Source organism: Tenrec ecaudatus, chromosome 5, assembly GCF_050624435.1.
Source record: "Tenrec ecaudatus isolate mTenEca1 chromosome 5, mTenEca1.hap1, whole genome shotgun sequence".
In the NCBI taxonomy this organism is placed as follows: Eukaryota; Metazoa; Chordata; class Mammalia; order Afrosoricida; family Tenrecidae; genus Tenrec; species Tenrec ecaudatus.
In genome coordinates, this window is record NC_134534.1 from 90,731,258 (window position 1) to 90,757,370 (window position 26,113).

The 26,113-nt window shown below is 49.7% G+C and overlaps 1 protein-coding gene across 2 annotated transcripts in view; it reads right to left on the reverse strand.

Annotated features, from left to right (window-relative positions):
- Window positions 1-26,113, reverse strand: part of PHF2 (PHD finger protein 2) — a 114,007-nt gene that overhangs the window by 11,909 nt on the left and 75,985 nt on the right. Inside the window, exons 4-17 of one of the 2 annotated variants that reach the window (XM_075549739.1) lie at window positions 22,410-22,570; window positions 15,984-16,125; window positions 15,026-15,212; window positions 13,996-14,158; window positions 12,834-12,921; window positions 12,269-12,375; window positions 10,897-10,988; window positions 9,717-9,806; window positions 9,120-9,485; window positions 8,407-8,526; window positions 7,598-7,716; window positions 5,260-5,438; window positions 5,049-5,119; window positions 3,487-3,647 (exon numbers count right to left, since the gene is read on the reverse strand). In XM_075549739.1, the coding sequence (XP_075405854.1) occupies window positions 3,487-3,647; window positions 5,049-5,119; window positions 5,260-5,438; window positions 7,598-7,716; window positions 8,407-8,526; window positions 9,120-9,485; window positions 9,717-9,806; window positions 10,897-10,988; window positions 12,269-12,375; window positions 12,834-12,921; window positions 13,996-14,158; window positions 15,026-15,212; window positions 15,984-16,125; window positions 22,410-22,570 (2,046 nt within the window). Of the gene's footprint in view, window positions 1-3,486; window positions 3,651-5,048; window positions 5,120-5,259; window positions 5,439-7,597; window positions 7,717-8,406; window positions 8,527-9,119; window positions 9,486-9,716; window positions 9,807-10,896; window positions 10,989-12,268; window positions 12,376-12,833; window positions 12,922-13,995; window positions 14,159-15,025; window positions 15,213-15,983; window positions 16,126-22,409; window positions 22,571-26,113 lie in introns of both variants that reach the window. The other variant, XM_075549738.1, reaches the window with a different exon arrangement.

Here is a 26,113-nt window from a genome sequence, read left to right on the forward strand (position 1 = left end):
AAGTCAGCTGTCATCACACATAGCTTTCAAGGCCCGAGGAAGTGGGTATGTGCGAGTGCCTGCAGCCTGAGATCAGATGAAGTCTTAGGACTGCTGGTGGGCCAGCCCGGAGTTTGAGCGGAGGCCAGGATCCATGCGCCCGCAGGTTGGGTGGGTGAGCTTACACCAGGACCACATGGTTGGCTGAGGCACAGCTTCCTCAACTGCAGCAAGAAGGGTGGGGGTGGGGGTAATCTCTGAGGTCAGTATCCACAGGTTAACCAGTCAGCAAGGAAAGGAAAACTTTCACCCCCCAATTAGCATTCCAAATCTTCTCTTCCCTCCAGCAGTAAACTAAACCAACCATGTCCAAGAAATTAACAGCTTTTTCTCCAGGTTTTCATTTCAACTGTTTTGTTAACCAGTGAATCTTTGCAACAGTGCAAACGGACCATCAAAAAGCGACTGGCCTCCGTACCAGGTGGGAGGGGCACAGGAAGCAGTGGGGAGAGGGACAGTGAGTGTGAACGGCAGGCTCAAGGGTTTGCAGAGCCGCTCTGCCACCGACGCAGGAGCTGACGATTCCACGTGTCTCACTCTCGGGTGTCTTCCAGCCCTCCCCACTGAGAAACCTAAAACCAAATATATAGCCATCAAGTTGATTCTGACTAGCAACCCAATACTTAATCCACTGCAGCACGGGCCCCTCTCCACGGAGGGCAGGACCCAAGAGTGGGGCTACAAGTCACAACACCTCTGGGACCCCAGAATAAGTCTCCTTGCCATCCCTGGTTCTCAGTGGCCACCTGGCCAGTCCTCCAACCCACTTTCATGAGCTAAGGGCCCTAGGACCACCTGGTCCCTGACCGCGTCAAGGGGGTCCTTCAAGGGATTGAGCTACATAGGGAGTCATAAACAGTCAAAGGAGGTGTCAGCTACCACATAGTTCTTCCTATGACCTCTTTCCTGACCCACCTCTGGCTTCAAAAAAGAGCCCCAGTACCAGCAACAGCCCCCTCTGAAGAGGCTGGAGCAGGCAGGACTGGCGCATGCGGCACACCTCCATCTTGAGGAGGCCCAGTATAGACTACACCAGACCTGGGGAACAGTCAGTGAGCTGTGCCCTGTTCCCACAGTTCAACCCTACAGCTCTGCAAATGCTGCTGCATTTTACTCTTTAACAAGAAAGCACCACACTGCTGTCTGTGAATGCAACACTGCATACAAAATCGTCATTTATTGAAGGAAAGACAGTCATTGGGTCTGCCAAGGCTCTTTTCAATCAAGCTCTTAATTCTCCTGACAAAGCCCTACTTTTGAGTGGGCCTCTTTGGGGGCCCCCCATTGTCCCTGAGCACTACCATCTCCCTACCTCGACACCATGCCATCATAAACTGGGCTTCATGCTGTGCCATAGATGGTACTGGCCTTCAATTTTGAGTTTAGAAACCGTGGAGGCTTGGTAGGGGACAGAGGAGGACAGATCTGGAAGACAGAGCCATGACCAGACAAGGCCAAAGGGTCCTCTGCCCCCGCCCTTTCTAACACAATACACCGAGACTGAAGAGGCTGCTTCTGCCCACCCGGCAGCCTCCTGCAGCTTCCGACGAGAGACAGCCTGGTCAACTAGGTTCTCCCCTCTGCTGGGATGTCCTGCCTGGAAGCCTGCCACCTCCAGGGTCCCTCCTAGCTCAGTTCAGGCAGAGCCTCCTCCTGGAGCTCCCTCCTATTCTCCCACCCCAGGGCTAACCCCGTGACTTCACTAAGGGGATCTCATGCCCATGGGGCAGGGGCTCTCCCTCACAGCCCAGCCTCTGAGGGCTGCACCCCTTCATGGTCAGGGAATGCCTCTTTCAGAATCATGGGAAGGGGCCAATGGGGAGCATAGCAAAGCTCAGTCTCTGGGATCAGACACAGGGAGATTCTGGCCCTGGCTCTAGCACACTGTGGCCTTGGGCAAGGCACCCAAACAGATCATAGTCTCCCCATCTAAGCAGTGGGACTCTGTTCCAGTCAAAGGACTAGAGGAAATTGTGGCTAGGGTGAGAGAGCCGGAGGGATTGTCATTTCTCATCGGCACTGGTAGAGGGCAGGGAGGTCTTGCCCTACCCCCTCTGCTGTCAGAGTCATATGCATGTACAAAGCTTATCAAGGTTTCTTCTTGAAGGAAAAAAACTTATCCCATTGCTTAAAACAAAACTAAAAGCCTACAATTTAGAATTTAATCAAGGGCCCATCATGAGAGAAATGAGCAAAGCTCACACAGGCTTAACCCAGTTCTCTCAGAACAGATGACAGGGGCTGGGCAAGCTGGGGATGATCAGACCCACATCTTCAGTGCTCACCCACAGCGGAAGTCCCACTCACACTCCGAACCAGGGCTTCGAGGCAAAACAACAGCCACAGAGCAGAGGGCTTTCGTGACCAGTCTAATGGCGGTGTCGGTCCAAGGGCACAGGGCACTCTCCCTGGCCCCAAGCCCATGGTCGGTGCTCCCCTCTAGCTAGCTCAAAGCTGAGCGACACAGTCTATGTGAGGGCGAGGAGCGGCAGGCATTACTTCCCAGGACTGGGGTACTTGGAGTGATCACTCACAGAGGTCCGGTCACCTCTCCTCTCTCTCACAGCTTGGGCTTTGAACCCACAAATCTAGTCACAATTCCTTGGAACCAAAATAAAAAGGCCCTTTGAGGGCCACAGATCTTATTTCAAGGTATAGTCTAGCTTGGCTCCAAATGTCCCATATTTGGCTGTTGATTAGGGACATTCACAAGGAAGAGGCTTGATTCTGCACTCTCTGGAAGGCAGAGAAGCCACTCTTCATGGTCTGAGAGACCCTGAGCCCTCTGGGCCCCATCAGAACTAAACATTCTACTGTAGTAAGATGTAATTAACCCAGAACCCGAGCACACAGTGGGATGTTCCTCGTGTTGTTTTAAAGGAACCTAGTTAGTGAAGAGGAAGGAAGAACCCAGAGACACCTGCCAGGAACCCCTGCCCACCCTCCCTTCTACTGTGCCCTGCCTCAGACATGGCAACCCCTCGGGCTCCTTCCATTGCTCCGCAAGGAATTGCCCCTTAATCCTGCCCCTTTGGGCGCCACCTCTACATCCTGAGGCCCGGAGCACAACAGGGAAGAGCTTGGTGGAAGAGCAGGGTCACTCTTCCCAAACCCTCACCTGCTCAGGTCCAGCACTGAGTACAGGCTCGCTCTGCCCTTCACAGAGGACATGCCCATGTTCCAAGCCCAGCCACATGCTCCACTGGCAGGAGCCCCTAAACCTGTGCCCGCCTGCTGATAGCTGGTAGGAATTCCCTAACTTAGGAGGTACCCAGCAGCTCATGGCCTATCCTCAACATGCCCTCCCCTCCCCACACCTATGCCTACCTCAGCCAACAGTCACCTCTACTCATGCCACCCAGTGAAGGGAAAGACAGGCAAGAAGGGTGCCATGTGAAGGGCAGCAGCCTACCGAACCATGGAGCCAGGCTTCCATACGGGATCTACCTGTTGGGGTTGTACTCGAGCCCGCCGACCTCCTCGCTGGCCTGGAGCAGGTCAAGGATGCCTGTGGCTGAGCTCCCACTCTCCTCCCTGGCCTTTGCACTGCGGCTGGGCTTGGCGTCCGTGTCAATGTGCAGAGAATCTTCGTCTGAGGAGTCGTCACTCTGCTGGGGGCAGGGGGGGGAGGGGCAAACAGGTATTTGTGAATTTTTAAAGAAACACTGTTGGGTGCTGATGCTGAGTGTGGTGGGTCAGGCCATGGGCCAGAGGTGATCACAGGGATGGCCAAGGACGAGGCCAGAGAGAGCCACATTCTCACACCTGTGTTGTTCATAGCTGAGGGGCCCTGAGTTCAAAGAAGCGCTCACATTGTGTGTTGCTATTGTTGTTAGCCACTGCCTTGGTGATGCCCCAACACACAACACAACACAATGTTGCCCGGTCCTATGGCATTCCCATGATCAATGGTCTATCAGACCATTATCCATCAGGTTCTTCTTGTCTGATTGTTCTGGAAGTCAATCACATCTTACTTAATCTGGAAGCTCCAGTGAAACTGGTTCAATACCACTGCAGCATGCAAGCCTCCATGAGGTGCAGAGTCCCAATGAGTAACATAAACCAAGAGAAGCTGATGTGTGTGGGTGGAAAGGGAGCGGAATGTCCCCCAAGGCCCCTCAGAAAAGCCCTAAGGTCTGAAGATCTTCATTTGACAACCCCTCCTTCAAGAGCATCCACATATAGCCCCTTCCCTGGGGACGGACAGCCGAAAAGTGGGTGAAGGTAGACGTCGGACAGTTTAAGACATGATGAAATAATAATAATTTATAAATTATCAAGGTCTTATGAAGGAGGGAGGGAGTGGAGAGGGAGGGGGAAAATGAGCTGATACCAAGGGCTCAAGTAGAAAGCAAATGTTTTGAGAATGATGATGGCAACAAATATACAAATGTGCTTGACACAATGGATGGATGAATGGATGGATGGATTGTGCTAAGAGTTGTATGAGACCCTAATAAAATGATTTTTTAAAAAGAATCGCAGGTCATTTTCCTTCCAGGGCTTCTCAGGGAATGTGATCCCCAGACCAGGGACAGCAGTTTTTGCCCTGGCCTTCTGAAAGACAGACAGTCCCCAAGTCTCAGATCAGAAGTCAGGCCTCGATTGCAAGACCCCACCAATACGTCTAACCCCTGCTTTCCCTTTAGCCTCCATCCCGTGGGCAAGCTTTCTTACTACATCACAGACTGTGATGTTTGCATCTCCATGGACTCAGCAGCCTCAGTGGTGTCTGGTAGGCCTGCCACACTGTCCCAAGCACGCCCACCCCAGTTACCCAGGCTTGTAATGACGAAAACCCAAAGGGACACACAGGGTGACGAGGCTATCCATGCACAACCCAGAACTGTGTGCCGTGGCCCTCTCCCTCCCCCACCACATGACACATCAGTAACCCAGAACACCCAGCCAGAGATGCTGAGGCAAGGCCCCAGCCTGGGGAAGGCTGAGGGGTAGGTGCCTGGAGAGGCCTCGAGGAGCACTCCCCCCTGTGGACAGTGACCCACCTTGTAAAACATTGAGTCAAGCTTTGGCTTCTTAACGGGTACGTGGAACATCTCTTTCTTATCCAATAAAACTGAAACAAGAGCAGACAGAAACCTAGCGGCACTACACGGGAAAGTGCACGGGTGTGCCAGGAGCCTCACTGCCACACCGGCCCCCGCACTAATTCCTTTTCAATGGGCCGGGCACAACACCAACGGGGGCAAAACTCACAAGATAAGTCCCTCTTGGAAGTGGTCCTCTTCCTCCTGATGGGGAACTCATCGATCTTCAGCTCCCCGTCGTCGGACACATACTCGTACTCGTCCCGCACCGGCTTGGGCTTGTCCTCTTTGAAGTTCTGCAGGGCCCCAAACACGCCAGGGCTCGTCTGTGGTTTGAGGCCCTTGGAGCTAAGGCAGCAAAGGTCAGCTGGGGTCATTCAGATGTCATCTTGTCTGACCCTGGCTCATGAGGCCAGGCAATGTACCTCTCGGGGAGGGAAAGGCCATGGCCCGAGGCCGATGGGGAACCAGGGCAGGGTCCGGACTCCCCGAGGCTGAGATCCCCCTCTCCAGTACTGCAGCCCCAGGTGAGGACAAGATACAACTCAGGTAGAGCCTGCCTGTGCTGGCTAGGAGCGTGAGCAAGGGTCCTACCAACTGTTGGGGACCTGGGAGGCCCAGTGAGGCTAGGTGTGTGCTGACATCAGACCAAATGGCTAGAGTGAACATGCATGGGTTTTCCTGTAGTTATTCTGGAAAACCACATCCAGAACCAGTGCAGACAATCCTTCCTGAGGAAGAGCACGCCAGGGCTTGAAGGAGCCCCTCCTACACATGCTCCGGTCAGGAATGACAATGGGCCCTCCTGGGCAGCCTGTCACATGGCTTCCTTCTCTTCTCCAGAGGATGGCAGAGCACAGCGATATTCTGGGGTTTCAAATGGGGATGGCCCTAGAGCTGAACAAGAAATGAGGGACAAAGTCTGAAGAGGGTGCTGGGCTGAGCTGCCTCCAACACTCTCAAAGAGAAGGCCCAAGGCAGGTATTGCCACACTACAGTCATGAGAAATAGGAGTAACACATGACATGCACATGTATGTATATATTGCTAGACTGGCTTTCTTGCCTCTCCTCTCTTTTCTAGGCTCGCTACGGCACAGTGTTAACGGATACGGTTCACAGGCTCCTCAGCGCCTAGGCACTGAGATTCAGGGACATCCAGGCTAAACCTCTGAAGTCAGCAACAATAGCTATGGGTGCAATACAGGCCACTTGCCTCAGTCTACCGTCTGCTCAGGCAAATGGGGGTGGGTGTTCTCCACCTTTCACTCTCAACCAGGACACAGGTGCTCATCCAATCTTCTTAGAGAAGAGGACACTGAGACCCTGTCAGATCCATGCTTGTCCACTACAGAGAGGGGCTGTAATCTTCTACCTCTGGTGTGTCTGAGCACTAACCCCTTCCAAAGCATGGCGTCCTGATGCCTGCTTGGCGGGCTGCAGTGCCAGCCAGGTCTGCACTCCTCCTAGCCGGTAGCTGCAATGTACTTGTGAACAGACACAGGCCCATCCTATTGCTTCTCATCTTCTTGGAGGACTTGCCCACTCACAGGCCCTTCACAGCCCCTTCCTCTTTTTAGAGCCTAAGGCTGCTGGCCTTGCCAGGACTGCCAGACCACACATGCGTGCAAGAGCTCTCAGGCTAGGACCTCCAGCCCCGACACCTTTTACCCTTTCAATGTTTGACACCTCCTCTAGGAAACCCTTCCTGATTTCTAGATAAGTCAGTTATGGACACAGGTTCCAGGGGCTGAGGACACCTGCCATCAACACTTTACAGGGTGGGTGAGAGCAGTGGTTCAAAACCAGCCCTCCCCACTAACCATAGGACTCCAACCCCCACTCAGTTCATAACTCCAGAGTCCATGAATGCTTCACCCTCTCTCCTGGCCCCGGCTATACCATGCTTCATCCCCCAGGGTTTGTCCACACGCCTACACTCTCCAGACCATTTGCTTTACGAGGTCTACCTGATCTATGTGCCCAACACAGTGTAGCTTTCAGTGACTACCAGCTGACACAGGAATGGGGGATCTCATCAAAGAATGCCTCTATAAAGATGTGTGTCAACCAGTCGCTGTGTGTGTATGCACAGCACGTAGGTTTAATGTATGTGTGTGTGATATGTACAGACATTTGTGGGGAGAGGTGCGTACATATGGAGGATGTGTGTGTTGTATGTAGTATGTGCAGTGTGGTGTTCAGTTTGATATGTGAGATTAGCAAGGAGTGTGGTATGTAGACATGTGGACTATGTATGGGTGTGTGTGTGTGTGTGTGTGCAAATGGTGGTAAGGAGTACCTGTGATACATGCATGGAGTATGTGTGCATGATGTATAGGTGTGAGTATGGTAATGGTATGTGTGATATGTACACAGTATGAATGTGGTATTTGCATATACCATATGCATATATGCGGTATGTGGTATGTGTTCAAGGTGTATTTGAGGTATGAGTGTACAATGTATGTATAGTGTGCATCTTTCCTTAGGCACCCATTTACATACCCCAGGAGTTTCTTGTTACAGAAGGAAAAGGAAAATTTGTTGTCCTTGCTTCCTGACAGAGGAGACTTCTCCAGTTTCTGCTCCTCCTCCATCTTCAGCAAGGAGTCTGGCTTGCTGTTCTAAAAAGTAATAACAGGAACATCACTGAGCCCCACACTAGGAGGCCAGGTGGAGCCTTGGCTGGGGCTCAGAGAAACGCCAGGAGAGTATATGTGAGACTCAGACATACTCCCAAGCTTCCACCTCTCTCACACCCCCTTATTTCTCATGGGCAAAGGCAATGAGCCAGGCTACCCTGGATGCACCCAGAATACCTCTCAGGAAGGTTCCTATGAGGGGTCTGTGTATACCTACCTCCCCTCACCCAGTAGCCACACAACAGCCCCAGGAACTGTCACCCAACATAGTGTGAGCTTAGCCAGGGAGGCCGAGGTTTAAGGTAAGTTCCCATCAACTTAGCCGAATCGGCATGCTCAACATCTCAATGCTGTGATGCCTTCATGCAGAACCCAGGGTAAAGCACAACCCACCAGGAGGCATCCTGCCCCACACACACCATCACTGACCCACCTCACATGTATGTGAGATCCATACACACACTGGCACACTCCCAATCTTCCACCCCGCCCACCTCCCTTCCCACAGACTGCACACAGTCAGACACACCACCTCAAACCTACCTTTCCACCCTCCCTCACCCCTGCCTTCCCTCATCAATACCCCTTTCTAATGAGTGTGGAGTCATCTGCATGTGTGTACCCACAGATGCACAAGTGTGCATGAACACACACAGACATTGCACGCTTCACCTTGTACTTCCACTTGGCCTCCGACTTGCTTTTGGTTTGTTCTCGTATTTCCAACCTGTCCACGTCATTTTGCTTATTAGTCAGATCCTTATTTGGCACACTGAGGACACTCTTGGCCACCTAAAGAACACAGCAACCATAGCACAGAGGTGGACACAAGGAGCGTGGCTCTCTCCCATTCGAATATCATGTTCGGTCATTCACCCTCCTTGGCTTGAGAAACAGAAAGCAATATGCTCACTGCAGCCAGTCCCAGGGGAGGTGATAACAGCTTCCTCCCAGCAAGCTTCTATCTGGAGTATTGCAACCATCTTGGTTGTCTCAGCCCTGAGGCCTCTTCCAAAGTCACATGCTCTTTGTCCTTGACTACTGTGAAGACTAAGCTGAGTAACCCCTCCCAGACCACCACCCATCCACCTCCTACAGTGCTCTCCGGCCTGACGGTCCATGTTGGCCAAGTCACTTGTGTCTCTCCTCAGTACGCACTGCTTTGCAGCACACTGGAGCTAGAGAGGATCTCCCCTGAGATGGGTCTTGATGTAGGTTCATCTACAAAGGCAGGGTGAATCTCTGTAGGTAGAACGTATCCCCCAAAGTCTCTTCTGACTCCCACACCACCTCAAACCCTCTCACCCTATTTGCATTTCAGGGGGCTGCACCCAATTTCCTTCCCTGCTTGTCTTAAGCACCTGGAAGCCCCGCCTGGCACTCACCTTGCCCTTCTTGGGTGTCTCAATCTTGGTCAGGGCCTCCTTTGTGTGGGCCTCAAGCAAGTCCAAGTTGGGGATGGTGGGGGAGCCTGTTTCTCTGCACTTCTTCCCTTTCTTCTTGCTGCTGTCAATCCTCAGTGTCTTGGGGGGTTTTGAGGGCTTGGAGAGCTTTGGGGGCTTGGGGATCTTGGATGGTTTGGGCATCTTCACAGTTTTGGGAGTCTTTTTTTTAGATACTTTTTCCAAGAGAGACTGAGATGGGGTGGTCTCGATGGGAGATGGGGGCTCTTCTTTTTCTCTGTCCACTTCACAAACTTCATCTGAGGACACCACAGCAGTCACTTCGGGTCGGGCAGCTTTGGAGGTGTTCTGGGGGTGGGCAGAGAGTCAGCTCCTCTCTCTCTGCCCACCCGGCCTGGTCTCAGGCATAGCCCGTGCACACCTGTACTGTACACCACAGCTGGGAGATGCTGCTGAGGGCATGGTGGGAAGGGTTAGTCTTGGCAGTAGGGACTCCCTGAGCTGGGACAATGGGACACAGCAAGACCTTCCCCTCTCCCCCACCCCAATCCTGGGATTACCACCCAAGAAGGGCCCTACCTCGCTGAGCCTGATCTCTTTGGCAAGGTCTTTGATGAGCTGAGAAGGCTTGAAGTGCTCTGGGAGCTCATCCTCGTGCTCCGCCAAAGCCTGGAACACACCCAGTGCAGTGAACCCTGTGAGCCCATGTGAGTGCCCATGCCCGCCAGGCCACACCCTCCTGAGAGCCCATCATGCCTGCCCACGTACCCACTGCAGCGCCATCTCAGGAAGGACCAGAGCAGCCCTGGATAAGCCCTCAGAAAGCCCACTCCTCCTCAAACAGTCATGGGGCAGGCACTCGGATCACAGTGTCAAAGTGAGAAATGGAGCCAGAGAGCTTCCGAAACTAGCCCAAGGTCACACAGCTGGTGAGGATACAGCAGAATTCTAGCCTCAAAACTTGGCCTACCTGGGGCCTATATGTTCAGCTCCTGAGAAGGGACTCAGGACTTACTGGACTGTAAGTGGTTAAGGCCCAATCAACTTCAGCCCAGGCTGGGTTCTGTTTCTCATAGCAAGATAGAGACACCACAATCCTGGCCCAGGCTGCCAATGCTCTTCCATCTCCTCAGTGAAAGCATCCTTACACTGACTGTGAACATGGCCTGAGCTGCCCCTCTGTGCCACCCCCACCCCACCCCACAAGGAGCAGGGCCAGACACTGTGGAGAAGGTACTGCTGTGACTATGTGCTGTAATTGGGGAAACTGAGGCCCAGGGCATGAGGCTTATACCGCTCCCACAGAAAGGTGTGGAGCAGAGGTCAGCCCTGTGCCTTTTTATTAGGCATGAGCTCATTGCACCTGGCTATGTGGCTGAGATAAAACGGGATGGAACTTCGGGCTGCTTTAGGACATGGGCCCAGGAGAGGGATGGTGGCTGCAGGCACTCAGACCTAGGGGAGGAGGAGGCACTACCTGCCCTGCCCACCACAGAAGGGTAACCAGGTGTTTTCCTCTATCACGGCCCCTCAACCTGGTGACCAGGGATCCCTGGGCTGGCTCTTGTCCTTCGCCCACCCTTAACTAGAAAGGAAACCCACTCCCAATCTGGGGTGAATGGGCACCAGGTACATGCATTTCACCTGGGTAAAGAGGCCCTCTGCCAACTCCATGTAGCAGTAGTACCCATCCAATGGACTGACCCAGTCTCCAAACTCCTCAGTCCTCACTTCTCTGCCTTGCCGCCACTTCTCCTACCTGTTTCCTAGTCCATGCTCTGAAAGCACCATTGAGAATTTTAGCTCCTTGAATTAAATGAGGAGGCAGCTGCTTCCCAGATTTGTGAGAACCTAGGGAAAGAGGGAAAGGAATAGGTAACTTAGGGAACCTTGTCCACCTCCTAGCCCCACCCGTGTAGCCTGAGGCTACTTCACACCCAATCCAGCAGGCAGCCCAGCCCTTGGTGGCAGCTGTAGCAGCAGCCAGAGTCTCTACTGGCCTGGAGGCACCTGGCTTGTCAGCAACCCCAACAGACTTAAACCCAAGGAATTACCTGGCAGTGGGGCCTCAGTCCCCAAAAGGCACCACCCCCAGCCCCAGGCTCTCCTTTCAGGAGGACCTCCATGTAGCCCAGCTCCTCATCTACAGGCCAGGACCCAGCTCAGGGCTCCTGATTTTAAGGAGATGCAATGATCAATAAAAAACCTGGCCAGCTGGGATTATAGAACATTTTCAGCTTTCTCATCTCAAACTGGACTCGAAGCACATGATTCCCTATTTTAAAAGTCTCACTTTCTTATGTTTAATCAGGAATATAAAAGCAATTTTCATGGAAAGCCACCATGAAAAAAGAAATTAAAAATGAAAGCAGAAATCCTCTAGCCAGTTTCCTTCATGCTGCTGTGAAATATGTAAAGAGGAGCACCAGGCAACTGGGCCAAGCGCTGCTGACTGCCAACAGACTGGCCAGAGAAGCCAGCCAGGGCAGGGCCCGAGACACACTGCAAGCATCTCCTCCTGTGAGCCTTACAAGGAGACACCCTGGTACACGCACACAAGCACACCACACTGGCACATGTGTACTTATGCACCGTTGCAGGCATGAGACACACTCAAAGGTACAGACCTCTCTCCTCTTTCCTGTTCTACAGAGGGAGCATGAAGAGCGTGCTTTGGCTGGTTGTTACAGAGCCAACGTATACCCTAAATCTCTTAGCCTCAGAATGCCTGGCATTTGCTTTTCTGAGAGGGCAAAATGGACATCATTACTTAATTTCCACAGGCATAAGGCAGAAAGAAGATTTGGATGTCGTGACACTCAGCCCCTTTCCTTACTAAAACCCTAGACAGCCTCTTGATGCAAAAGAGGCCACTCAAACAAAGCCACACAAAGCGCAACCCACTGTCTGCCAGGCACCAACAGGTAAACAACGGTCCAGGCCGGGGGCAAGACCTTCTCAAGGTCTCACACTAGTAAAAGAAGGAGGTCCCACTCCAACTCCCGGCCAACCCTGCAGCAAAGGCAGAACTAGGATCCTCCCACCTGCAGAGTTCTAGTGCCCGCAGCATGCATGCGTGCACACGTGCACACACACACACACACACATACACACGTGCGGCTAACTGCTACCTTTGAACGTCTCGAGCAGATGCTTCCCCATGTACCAGCAGGCAGTTTCAAAGTTTGGAAACTGAGTCAGGCTGCCAAGTTTCAATCTTCTTTCCACTTCATATGCTCTGCAAGCCATAGCAAAGGATATTCAGTGCAATGATAAGTAGCCTAGCAAGGTCAGAGTAGCCCCGACCATGCTCAGGCGTCTGACTAGCAGAAGGGACCAGAGTCCTCTGGGGAAGGCCACTGAGGTCAGGACTCCAAGTCAACCTTTACTAGAGAGAAATGCCCATGCCTGGAAAAGGAGGGAAGCACCAGCTAATTTCCCCCCAATCCCTAAAGTACCACCCTGGCCATCCCAAAGCTAGGTCCCTCTAGGTAGTCAGTGGGCCTCCTGCAGTCAAGGGAGCCCAAATCCTTCTTTCCCCAAGGAGCACACTGAGGTTTCAAACCAATGGGCCACACCCAAGGCCACCCACGTGAGGCAGGGCAGGACTCGGGTGCAGGTGCCCATCACACTGACCCAGAGGGGGAGACCTGCCCAGCAGAGCCCAGGAAGCAGGTGTGGCACTGGCGGCACTACCTCATCTGCGTCTCCACGCTTAGGCTGTGGAGGAAGTGTCCTGCAAAGGCCAGGCAGTCAACAGGTGTGAGTGTGGCGTAGATCCAGCCTAGGAAAGAGAAATGCTGCTAGGTCCCAGCATTCCTTGGTGACCCTTGAGCAGGTGCCTAGGAGCTCTCAATCCCATCCTGCTCTCCGTACAAAGTGAGGTGGACCTTCCAGGCAGGAGAGGTCCTTAGAACAGGCACAGACTGTTCAATCCAGTTCCTGTAGGACATGGGCAGGGAAACTGAGGCCTGGGGAAGGGCGAGGATTAGGAGAAGAATGAGTCTTTGTCCTCAGTCTCTAGATAATCTGTCCTCCCTGACACAGGGTTGAGAAGAAGGACAAGGTAGCAGCAGCTGCATCTCCCAGGAAGGCTGCAATTCACCCTGGATTATCCACAGAGGAGGAGCCAGGGGCTCAGACTCTGGGACCTTCAGCTTTTCAAGGAGAAAGTTGTGGTTAAGAGAAAGGCAAAGGAAGGAAGAGAGAAGAAAGGAAGGAGGAAGGGGCTTGATTTCAAATGGAATACAACAGACATGATAATGAGAAAAGTCCAGGGGATTGCTATCCCTATGCCTGCTTTAAGGATGATGACGATATAGTAACTGTTACTTCAAAGGAGAAGCCTTGTGAAGTTAGACAGGGACATCTGTAGAAAGGAAGCAAATACAATGTCAAATTCATATCATCATTGGGGCAGTGGGATGTGGGCAAGTGGGAAGCTTCTATCACATTTTGTCATGCTTTCTTTCTCTGTGTCTAAAATACCCTTGCGTGAACATCCACACAGTGAGCACTCTTATCCCCTCTCTTGCCTCTGTGGCTCACAGGCACCTAAGCTCACTGCATACTTGGAATGGCGAGTGGACAACAGCGGTGTGCCCACATTATGGCAGAGCAGGGCAGCACCTAGAATGATTCTCTGCCAGATCTGGCCACGGGAGACTGAGCAGCAAGTTCCTGCCAAGCCCAGGCAAGTCAGGAAGCAAGCAGGTGGGGCAGGGGATCATCCTCAGGGCAGAGGCGAAAGGAGCCAGCTTCCAGGTGAGGGACACAGGAAGCCCCAGCACAAGCCTGTGGAGGACACGTGATATGGGGAAACAGAACAGCCAGAGATGGGAGGCTGAATCGTGCCCACCTGATGGGATGAAGAGTGTCTGGCCCTGTTTTAGGGTGCACTTGTAGCATTTGTCCACCTGGTCAGCAAAGAACATCTCACTGTGGTTGGAGGCTGACTGCCAACGCTCATATAGGGAGAGATTAGCCAAGGCTGGCTTGATGAGATAGAATATCTTCTCACCCTGTGAAGAAAGAGAGGCCACTGTGGGGGTAAGCAGAGCCTACCATACCCCAAAGGGGGTACAGAGTCAATCACATCATAGGAGTTGATGGGAGGTACAAAGTCTGCCATACCCCCGGGTCCTGAGGTACAGAGTCCATCATGTCCTGGGGACCCTGGGCACAAAGTCTACCACACCCAAGGGATCCTGAAGGTACAGAGCCCACCCTGCCCCTAAGATTGTGGAGGAAGGGCCTCGGGAAGGATTCCACCTTGTAATTTAGTCCTGGCCCTGGCCCAGGCCCATCTTTCCTTACATAAAATAGGGTCACATGTGCTATGCAATTCAGAAGTCTAGATACTAGGAAGGTTGTCAGTGGGATCTGGAGCCCAGCCTATCATCCCCCATAGCCATCTGTCTGCAGCACTACAAACAGACATTTGGAACAAGGGGAAAACTAGGCTGTTGAGTGGGTTACACATAGAACTCAACTTTTCTGACTGCTTAGGTCTCAGGCAAGGCTGGAATCACAGCCATTTCTTGACCCCACCTGGCCCCACATAGAGTTCTCTGCTTCAGGAAATCTCAACACCTCTACCACTGTGGGCATAAGTCACATGAACATGATGCATGAGGGCTTCCTCCAGGTTATTTGATGAGCTCTAATCTGACCAGGAAAAGGAAATGGTGTGCACATCACAGATCTAGGAGGCACCACCCCTCCACCCAGAAAAGGTCTTCACTGCCAGAATCTCACCCGGTCCCTCCTGTGGAAGGGTGGTATGTGGATTTGGGCCCATGCACTGTTTGGCAGACCTGGGGGCCCAGGGGCTCCAGGCTAGCTGGCTTGGCACTGTGGGCAAGGGAGAGCGAGCCACTGGCACCCACCTTGAGCACGTGGTACCAGGCAGAAGCACCCCCAGAGTCGATGTGAAAGTCGGTGTAGCTGTCCTTCACACAGATGAGACAGTACTTGGTCACTTTGGGTTTGGCCAGCAAGGCATCATCGGGCCAGTAGTTCTCTACCCAGGACAGCTTTTTCACAATGTCAGGTGGCTCCACAAAGCTGGACATTCTGGTGGCGGGGAGAGGAGCAGGATCAGTGCAGTCAGCGCCGTCACTTACTGGGTGAGAAAGTGGGGTGGGAGGTACTCCACAAGCCCCTCCTCAACTTAAGTCCACACTGGGAGGAGGTAATGTTGCTCCCAGTTTACAATTGGGCACTGACGTTAGAGGACGGGAATGCGCCAGGGACACTGCGGAATGGCAGCAGTAGTAGGTGTCCAATACTGGTTGCCACGCACAAAGGGGGGACAAGGAGAGGGCCAGGGTCCCTGACCCTGGGCCCCTCCCAGAATGAAATAGCCTTCCCTGGAGAATTAGAAACCGCGGTCCCAGTCGGCCCTCTTGATGAGGGAAATGAAGCAACAGGTGCTCAGTAGAGACATTTCTCCAGTGCCACCCAGACCTCCTAGTGTCCCCTGCTTTTTAGAGCCGCAGCAAGGAGCCTGCCATGCCCCATCATATCCCACCAATCCCAAGGATGATCAAAAGGAAAAGGCAGCCTTTGATCCAATTAAAATGCAAAGTCTAGGATTACATGCAAAATACTGCATCCAAACCGCCAAGCCCAGGCTCCCCTGTGGTGGCCACTCCGAAGTTCGACCCCAGGCAGGTGTGCTGGCACCTCAGCTGTCCCCTAAGAAGCTGCTGTCATGTCTACTTGGACAAGGAAGGTCCTATCTGTCCCCTGGTTTCAGGGTCTTACTCGCAGACCTTCTCTTTGTCCATGGCCTTCACCTGATCCCTCCCCTCCAGTGTATCCTAGTGCCCCTTGGCCACTCACCTAGTGTCAGAGAACTCAAGATTGGTGACATTGAGGACCCGCTTCCGGTTGGTGCTGTAATAGTAGTCCACAAACTCCTTCAGCTTCATCTTGCAATCCTTCTGCTTAGTGACATCCGTCACGTCCACGCTCCTCTCTGGGCCTGGAGAGGCCAGGCAGGAGGAGGTAAGCCTCACCTAGGGAGGAGTACCAGACCCCAGCAAGGCTGTGCCCCTGTCACCTGAGAACACGTGTGCACACTCATGTCCTCATGCCCTCCCACCATCACTCATACACTCATACTCATGCTCTCACCCCCTCACACTACACCCCCCCCCCCCAACACACACACATTCTCTCATGTCCTCACACACTCTCAGCTGTCCTCACATCGTGACAGCAATGCTGAGGGACTGGCCCAGAGTCTGAGGTTCTGGGTTCGACCCTCTGGTTCTTTACTCACTGATGCTTCCATGGGTTGGTAAGGTAAATATGACCTTCCTTGGATGATCCTGAGAGACTGGGACTTTATATCTGAGTCACCTGAGTCATGGGGCACTTAGGGATGATGCTCAGATGAAAACATAGGACTCTCATTTAACGTGAATTGCAGATAAACCAAGGATATTTTCATTAGTGTGTGTCTGCCTACAAGTTTCAGGATAACCAAATAAATGTGGAGGAAATTTCTAAGAGTTAAAGAATATAAAATTCACTTTGTTGTGATTTCCAATGGTTGGTCAGACTGTCAGGAGTAAGGCCGATAGGGAATGTTCTGTGTACAGAGAAGGTTGGACCAGCAGGGCCTCATGACAGTGACTACCACCAAATTTTAAATGTGGGCGCAACAACCTTGCTTCTGCAACAAATACAAAGGAAAAAAAAGGTAAAGGCAGGGAGACTGAAACAATAAAACAAACTGAAGACACAGAAAAGCCAAATGTACTGTATGGGTCTTGTTTAGATTCTGAATCAAACAGCCAAATGTACAAACATATTTTTGTAGCCATTGGGGAGAACCTGAGTGTGAGACGAGCTTAAGAAATCATTACTAATATTGTAGAGTGTAATGATGAAGTTTTATGCTCTGTAAAAACCATCTGGCTGGATGGTTTTTAGAGACTTTATGGGTAAGATCAGAGATTTATTGTAAAATACATTAGATGAGGAAAGTAGGGACCAACAGAGAGCAGATGAGCTGGGTGGAGGGCTGTAGAGGCCAGGCTGGGGCAAATAGGTCACTGTTTGTATCAGTGTGTGTGTGTGTGTGTGTGTGTGTGTGAAAGTGTTCACGGTTAAAAATTAAAAGTAGGCAGTAAAAGAGACTTCCAAGCCATATAAAAAATGAAACTATGCTGTATGATATTGTCAGCATAGATAACATTGTCAGCATAGATAACATTGTCAGCATAGATAACATTGTCAGCATAGATAACATAATAGATTTGTCAAAAATCAAAAGACTGTCCAACAGAAAGAGTGAACCTTAAATGGAAAACTACTCATCATTAAAGAATAATGAGGGCTATCCCCCCACAGAGGGGTCACAGGGAAGGGATGAGTCAACAAGAGTGCAGTAAAGCACCGATGAAACTCCCAATAGTCCTCTGGTTCTTTAAGGCTTCCTCATCCCCACCACCATGACTGAAGTGATGCCTCCCACTTTGGACTACAGCGGAGCATGTACACAGCCGTAGAGAAAGATAAGAGCTCAGAACATGTCAGCATGGAGTAGGGAACCAGTGGAGATGTCTGAGGGGCCGGTCCCAATTCCAACTCCATGGACAGCTGCCCCTCCCCCCAGAAGAATTTATTTCAGAGGACAGCACTAAAGCTGCAGCTCAAGGAGAGGGACTGTCTGATCAGAGCACACGAGAGCAAATGAAGGGGAGGAAGAGAGAGTGGAGCACAACCTGGCCCACCAAGCCTTGAAGATGATATTCCCGCTCAGAGCAGACAATCCACAGAGAAGACCATATGGCCTGGCCCCACTATGAGACACGATATCCCTCACTGACCAACAGGGGACAACACTGGAGCCACGGTGTGGGAACTGCACCCAGTCTGATCCCACCACACTAAGACAAAACAGTAAGGGTGTGGAACAGAACAGCAAGGGGAACAGAGCAACAAAGTCCCCAGGGAATAACAAAAACAGACTTTAGGGCCAGGGCTTGGTGCCCCATCAAACTCGACCAGAAAACACTCCTAAAGGCCAATAAACAGTCCTTGAACTAACTGTAAGCTTTTCTTTGTTGTTGTGTTATGGTTATTTTTTTTTTTGTCATTGGCTTTTTGTTTTTGTTGTTTTGTTTCTTTTGTTGCTTGGTTTTGCTCTGTCTTGTTTTGGTGCATGTTATTATCTCCGCAGATTTGTCTCAATAAGATAGGTTGGATGAACAATCTGGAGGAGAACACAATGGGACTAACAGTTCTGAGGGGACATGGGAGAGGGAGAGGTGGGGGGTAAGGAAGTGGTGTGAACAAATCCAGGGACAAGGGAACAACAAGTGATCCAAATTGCTGGTGAGGAGGGTGTAAGAGGTCTGCTAGGGCAGGATCAAGGGTAATGTAACCAAGAGGAATTACTGAAACCCAAATGAAGACTGAGCATGATAGTGGGACAAGAGGAAAGTCAAAGGAAAAAGAGGAAAGAGCTGGGAGGCAAAAGGCATTTATAGTGGTCTAAATAAAGTCATGTACATATGTAAATATATCTATATTTATATTTAATAAATTTATATATTACATTTAATAAATTTATCTATGTGCATAAATTTGTAGGTTTAGTATTAAGGTAGCAGATGGACATTGGGTCTCCACTCAAGTACTCCCTCAATGCAAGAATACTTTGCTCTATTAAATTGGCATTCCTGACACAATCGCTGAAAACAAAGCGGGTACATAAGCAAATGTGGTGAAGAAAGCTGATGGAGCCCGGGTATCAAAAGATATAGTGTCTAGGGTCATAAGGACTTGAAGGTAAAGAAGCAGCCATCTAGCTCAGAAGTAACAAAGCCCACATGGAAGAAGCACACCAGCTGTGTGATCACAAGGAATCAGTTATCAGGTATCAAAGAACAAAAAATCATTTCATTGTGCGCTCACCTCCCAGATATGATCACTGAAAACAAAGGGGTGAATAAGCAAATGTGGTGAAGAAAGCTAATGGTGCCCAGCTATCAAGAGTTATAACGTCTGGGGTCTTAAAGGCTTGAAGGTAAACAAGCAGCCCTCTAGCTCAGAAGCAACAAAGCCCACATGGAAGAAGCACACCAGCCTGTGTGATCACGAGGTGTCGAAGGCATGAGGTATTAGGCATCAAAGAACAAAAAATCGTATCAGTGTGAATGAGGGGGAATGCAGAATGGGCACCCAACCCCATCTGTCAGCAACTGGACATCCCCTTACGGAAGGGTCCCAGGGAGGAGTCAGGGTGCAGCACAGCAATGATGAAACATACAACTTTCCTCTAGTTCTTAAATGCTTCCTCCCCACCCCTTATCATGATCTCAATTCTACCTTATAAATCCGGCTAGACCAGAGGATGTACACTGGTACAGATAAGAACTGGAAACACAGGGAATCCAAAGAATGATCCTTGCAGGACCAGTGGTGAGAGTGGTGATACCAGGAGGGTGGAGGGAGAGTGGGGTAGAGAGGGGGAACTGATTATAGGGATCTACATATAACCTCCTCTCTGGAGGACAGACAACAGAAAAGTGGGTGAAGAGAGACATCGGACAGTGTAAGATATGACAAAATAATAATTTATAAATTTACAAGGGTTCATGAGGGAAGGGGAAGCGGGGAGGGGGGTTAAAAATGAGGAGCTGATGCCAGGGGCTTACGTGGAGAGCAAATGTTTTGAGAATGATGAGGGTAATGAATGTAAAATTTGCTTTATACAATTGATGTGTGTATGGATTATGATGAGTTGTATGAACCCCCAATAAAATGATTTTTTAAAAGAGATAAGAGCTCAGGATACACGCAACCCAGGAGCAGGAATGAGAAGAGAGATACCAGATGGGAAGGGTGAAGGGGGGGAGGAGGAGAAGAAGGGGAAACTGTTCGACACACAACCATACACTCTCCAGGAGAAAGAACAACAGAAACCATGGGGGAAGGGAGACAGTGGCTGGTGTGAGATATGGAAATAATAATTTTTAATCTATCAAGGGGTCATGAGGGTTGGGGGTGGGCGGAGGGGGGAAAAAAGAGGAGCTGATACCAAGGGCTCAATAGAAAGTAACTTTCTGGAAAAGAATGATGGCAACATATGTACAAATATGCTTATGCAATTGATGTACGGCTTGTAATAAGCATTGTAAATCAATAAAATGATTTTAAAAAATAATGAGGAGGGCATTAAAATAGCAATGCCTATTTTCTGAAAATCCTGGGTCAGCATTCACTGAACTGGGGGTTACCATATATTTTTATGCTCTCCTTGCTTTCTTATGACATGTATTAGCCTGGTAGGTGTGGTTCTGCCTTCGTGAATAAGTTTTATTGAAAGTTTTGGCCTATCATCAATCATATTGTTTGTGTAAATAGTAATTTACACAAATCGTCCAATAATTTGTCCAGATATTTAAAGTTTTATCTGTTCGAGCCAAAAATGATGATTTGATAATGTAAATACCCTCTGAATTCTCTCCCTCCCCCCCACACACATTTTACAAAGGAAAACCAAAAAAAGTAAAACAAAATTGAGGCTAAAAAAAGAAAAAGTGAGCCCCTATGCAAACTATGGACTTTATTTTAGTGCATCGATAATGGTTCCTTAATTAAAATCACTGTACCATGGAGACTTTCACATTAATAATGTAAGAAACCATGGGAGGATGGGCATCTGGGAGTTCTTTATTTTTGCACAATTTTTCAGTAAACTTAAAATTGCTCTAAAAAATTAAGTCTGTTATAAAGAAATATAAATAATTAAATTAATTAATCAAAATATTAGAAGCCTGGAGTTACCACTTCCTGTATGGAGAAAGTGAATTCCTTTCTATGGCCAAAGGTAGGGACAGGTCCTACCTGCTCCTCATAGATATGAGCCACATTTCTGAATATGATGCTGTTCATAAATAGTGTTTTATTTATTATGTTAATGAAGCTATGCCACTATAGGATGGACCCTAAACACTTCTGAGTTATTAAAAAGAGCAGAATGGACACAGGGACAGGCACAGGGAGAAGCGGGAGCGGAAGAGAGAAACAGAAAGATGCAAGTAGTCCTTGACTTATGATATATGCAAGTTATAATGTATATCTTATTGCTAGATGATATATACCATATACAATGTTTCAGTATACAATTTGCTTTTGCCATAATTCTCAAATGTTCACTCCTTGATGTTCAAAGACTGAATATAAGAAATTAATAATACAAGTCAATAATGAAAACTTTAAGAAAGGTATTCTACCGACATAAGTAAATTATTGACACCAGTCAATAATGTAAGCTGAAAGGAAAAAAAAAGGTATTCCACTTATATCAGAATCAATTTATGACATAGTCATTGGAGGGGAGCACCACGGTAAATTAGGATTTATTTAGGCTAGATTGAAATGGACAAGGAAACACACACACACACACACACACACACACACACACACACACGCACACACCTTTATAGCTGCACCCTGAATTCGGACACCTAGTCCCCTGAATGATGAGAATCTCTGCTCAACAGCACTAGGTAATAAAGCCTCCAATGTCAGTCGAGGCCGGCCTCCCCAGAGGCCCAGTTTGCTCCACTGTGAACATCAGCCTAGGGCGCGGGTCTGAGAGCCATCTTTGTAGACATTTTCCTCTCCCTCACAGCCTTGCAGACTTCTCCTGTGAGTACCTGATCGACAATGAGGGTGGCAGGGTAGACCAGATGGCCATTGGTCTACCTGTCACATGAGGCACCCTAGCACACAGGCCCTCTTCCTTCCAGAAATGCCCTGGGCCACATGGAGGCACAGGCAGGCATTGTCCCAGGCTTGCTCCTAGAATCCTGGTTGGCCCAGAAAGACTGTGCTCCAGAAAAGGTGCCTTGACATGGAGGAAGACAAGTTCCACTCGTCAGCCACAGGACAGATAGGGAGCCAGTACAGTGGAGCCTGTCCTAACACAAAGGGAGATGGCCGAAATCTCTACAGGTTCCTGGCATGATAGTTCAGTACAGGCCCAATTATAGGGAGTTCTACAGGTGGAAGAATCTAGGGAGTCTCCAGTGAAGCCCTCCACATTAAAGTTAGTGCAACTAAAGGAGAGGTGGGGCTCACCAGTGCCACACATGGTTCATGGGGTGCAGAGTCTGAGAAGCTGAATGCTTTGCACAAAACCCAAGTGTCCTGTCCTGAACCTTCACAGCAAGGATCCTGGTACACCTCAGGGAATGTGGGTGTAGGGCTTGAATGTCCGTTTACAGGGCCAGGAAGGGCACTTACCAACATAGTTCTCCACATCGCTGACATAGAAGGTCGGGGCTGGCACAGCGAGACCCAGCCCATCTTTTTTGGGGACTAGGATGGGCTCAGTGAAGCCATGCTCCTCCATGTAGCCCACTGTGAGCTGGCTGCCTGGCACTCGGACTACCACATCCTCTGAGCTGTGGGGAAAGCACAAGTTAGAGTGATGATCAGAGCTAACTTATACACCACATTTGGGTGTACTTTTCAATCACTACAACAGGTAGTGAAGTGACCCAAGGATATGTTGGGTACAACAGACACCAGAATCTATACTCCTGACCACACCTGCTCACAGCACTACAGTCCAGAAATCCGAGAGCTTCAGAAGACCAGTCCTCAGTAGTCTGGGACACAGGTGCCACAGCACAGATCTGGCCCTGACCCTGAACCTTCACAGTTGGGGTGTGTAGAGGTAGTGATACAAAGTCCAACACACTCAAGGTCCAGGCATCTGGCTGTGGCTCACTGTGAGTCAATGATGGAGCAAGACTCAACTGTGATTCTCAGCATAGCACAAAGACAGGAGGAAAAAAAAGATCGGAAGCAAAGCATAACAGAGGAGACAGAGAAAGTTGGAGAAGGCAGAAAGAAGTCTTTCCCCATTCTGTTTGTCCTCTCCAGCCCCAAGTTAATAATGAACAAGCTCTGACCTATGCTATATCCAGGCTGTGTCCAAGAAGTGAGGACCTAGCAAGTGTGGAAAATCCTTTTGAAGTTCACTAAGATAAGCAGGCTCTTTCTAGAGAGAACCCATCAATTAGCTAGTACCAAAGAGATTCAGAACACTAGAGTTACAAAAGGGAAGGGCATCTGGGCCTTGGAGCACTTTGATCTGGGAGCTCCCACAACACAGTTGTGAAGTGACTTCACACACTGGTCACTGCACCCTGAGGCCGGCACCGTCATTATTGTGGCCATCCGATAGACAGTGGACCTAGGTCCCTGTGTGTGCCAGCAGCAAGATTATGCCGAGTATTGCCTCTGGTCCTATACCTTGAGCCCAGATTCCTCAGTGGAGCCAGAGCCTTCTCTAGCCCATCCACAACGATCACTAAACTTGGATTAAGCCCCTCATGCCCCTCTTCCTACCAGGACTAAGGCACAGACTTTGCAAAATCCCTTCAGCTGGAGAGTAAGGGTCACGAGGTCAACTGGTAACCCCAGTGGAACTGCTGTAGAAGAAGGGCATCCCCGAAGGGAAAGCCTCAAGGCCACTGACTGTACAGATCCTTTCCACGGAGGCCCACCAGTGTCAAGACTGGGAGGGAGGCTAGTACTGAGCCATGTGAATGTGCAGCCCTGCCTCACTCTGCTTATCCCCAAATCTCTGCCTATCCCCCAGGAAAGCGACAGGGGGAGGGCATCCTTCAGGCTAGCTGCAGGCTCTTCATAGGCCAGTCCCCTGGCTGAGTGTTCAGTGAAGGCCCTCTAGGTGAGTGAGTCATGGTCCATCCTCTATCTGATAGTGCTTGCTACTGCCAGGGAACAGAACAGGTAAGAGAGCCCCACATGGAAAGGATATCACAGGGTACCAGCCCTTTTCAGAAACCATTCTGGGGTAGGGAACACAGAGGGGCTGTGTTCATTACCTATTTAGTGTTGAGTACCTATGACCAGTGCCATCGGCAGAACAGTAGGATTCAATGGGCAGAGAGCCATGTAAGTTGGGTAATTCAGGGGACTTCCAAGGAGGTCCAGCTAAAGCTAAGCCCGGAGGAAGAAGAGTAGGAGCTAGAGGGGAAAAGAGTGCTCTTGGCAGCAGAAAAATCCAGTGAAGTGGGAGAGATATGGACATGGTTGAGGAACTAGAGGGAGCCAGGGTATAAGAGAGTAGAGAAAAAAGAGTAAGGAGGAGCTTTGGAGCAGGTTAAGCAGGCGGCAAGCAACCTGACATGCATGTTAAGAGGTTCTGTCTGATGTTGTATGGAGAAAAAATTGTAGCCAGCCTCGCGGGGACCAAGTAGTCCATTGGGGAGGTGGCTCAGCCATGCTGGTGGTCAGACTAGGAGAGGGAGAAGAAGAATCATGTTATGCAAGGCAATAGATCCAGCAGGAGCAAGAGAAAAGGTGGAGGCAAAGTTGACACCTAATCATTTGGTGTAAGAGACGGAGGCAACAGTCATTTATAGAGGGCAGGAGGAGAGACAGGAGTGGGGAACAGTGGAGGAGGGAGGTAGAGTAAGAGCTTTGCTTGGGGCATATTTGGTCAGAGTTCTCTACTGGAATACACAGGTGAGGAGCAAAGAAGAACTATAGACTAGTAAAAGAGCAGCTAAGTAAATGGATGGCGTGTGAGACAAGGGAGGTGGATGTGAAGTCTGATTGTGGGGGACAAGACCAGAGTCTACAACAAGAGATCAGGGAGAACTGTCAGGAGCAAAAGTCAGATGAGAGGAACACCAGGAGAACATGGTATCATCACCTCCAAGAAAAGAGGACTCAGAATAAAAGGACAAAAGAAAAGGACTGGATGTATAGGTTACAGTCAAATTTTGTCAAGGGCTGAATATGTGTTTAATGATCTCCATAAACAACTACCTCCTTTGCCGTGACACCAGAAGAAAAGGATGGTGCCTGGTTACCAACAATGAACACTGAGGATCAATAATTCTACAGAAAAACCCTAAAGACAAATAGAAAAATAGGCAACAGAGTATCAAATTTGCATGGAATCTAGACTCTGGGAGCCATTGAAGCTGGATGACCCTGGAAACTCTTGCCTTGAGCAAATCTCTAAATCTGGAACCAAAGCTATCTCTGGAAGTCATTATTGAACCAAATAATAGCTTTAACTTAATCTGCACTAAGCTCATTTATTTTTAAAGAATTATCTATATGTGATCAAATTGACAAAAGCAACTTAAGAAGAAAGATGAGAAGCTTAAGGGGGCCATGAGTTAATATTCTTGGTGAAAAGCCATTTGGGAAAGGTGGCACAACTTACAGAATGTAACCAATGTCACAGAGTTGTTCATGTAGAGATGGTTGAAATGGTGCATAATTTGTTACATATATTTTCACAAACATAAATAAATAAATTATAAAGGGTGGGTATTAAAGAGTGTTTGTTGTGCTTGACAACATGGTAGTAAGGATAAACCAGAAAGGGCAGATTAAAGGTGAGAAGGAAGAAAGACTGTGCGCAGCCACCTCCTTTCTGAGATGCTCAAAGAGCATTAAGATAATGCATTGTTACAGAGGGAAGCCACAGGGAGTTTTCCATTTACTGGGGATACTGGTAAAAAGTCGCCCTGATTAATCAGATTCCTAGACTCTCATATTGCTGGCAAGAGTTCCAAATTCGCACTAGATGCATGAATCCCAGAATTGGATCTGTGAAACCCAGCAAAAGCCACACTGCAGGAACTCCTGTAAAGAGTTCCAGTCTTAGAAAGTCACAGGGGCAGGCAGTTCTCCCCTGTCCGATAGGGTTGCTGGGAGTCGCATTGGCTCAAAGACAGTGAGTTTTGGTTTTTGAGTGGGAACACCTGACACTGCTAGGGCTTTATCCGTTCTCATGGAAAATAACCCCGCTGAGGACCAACTCCGCACACGAGCAAGTGAGCCACCAGAAAGGAGGCTCTGAGCAAAAATCAGGTGTGGGGAGAGTTAATTCTAAGAACGGAGGATAAGAGAACAATGTAAGTAGAGTTTTTAAGCCAAAGGTATTAAACACATTC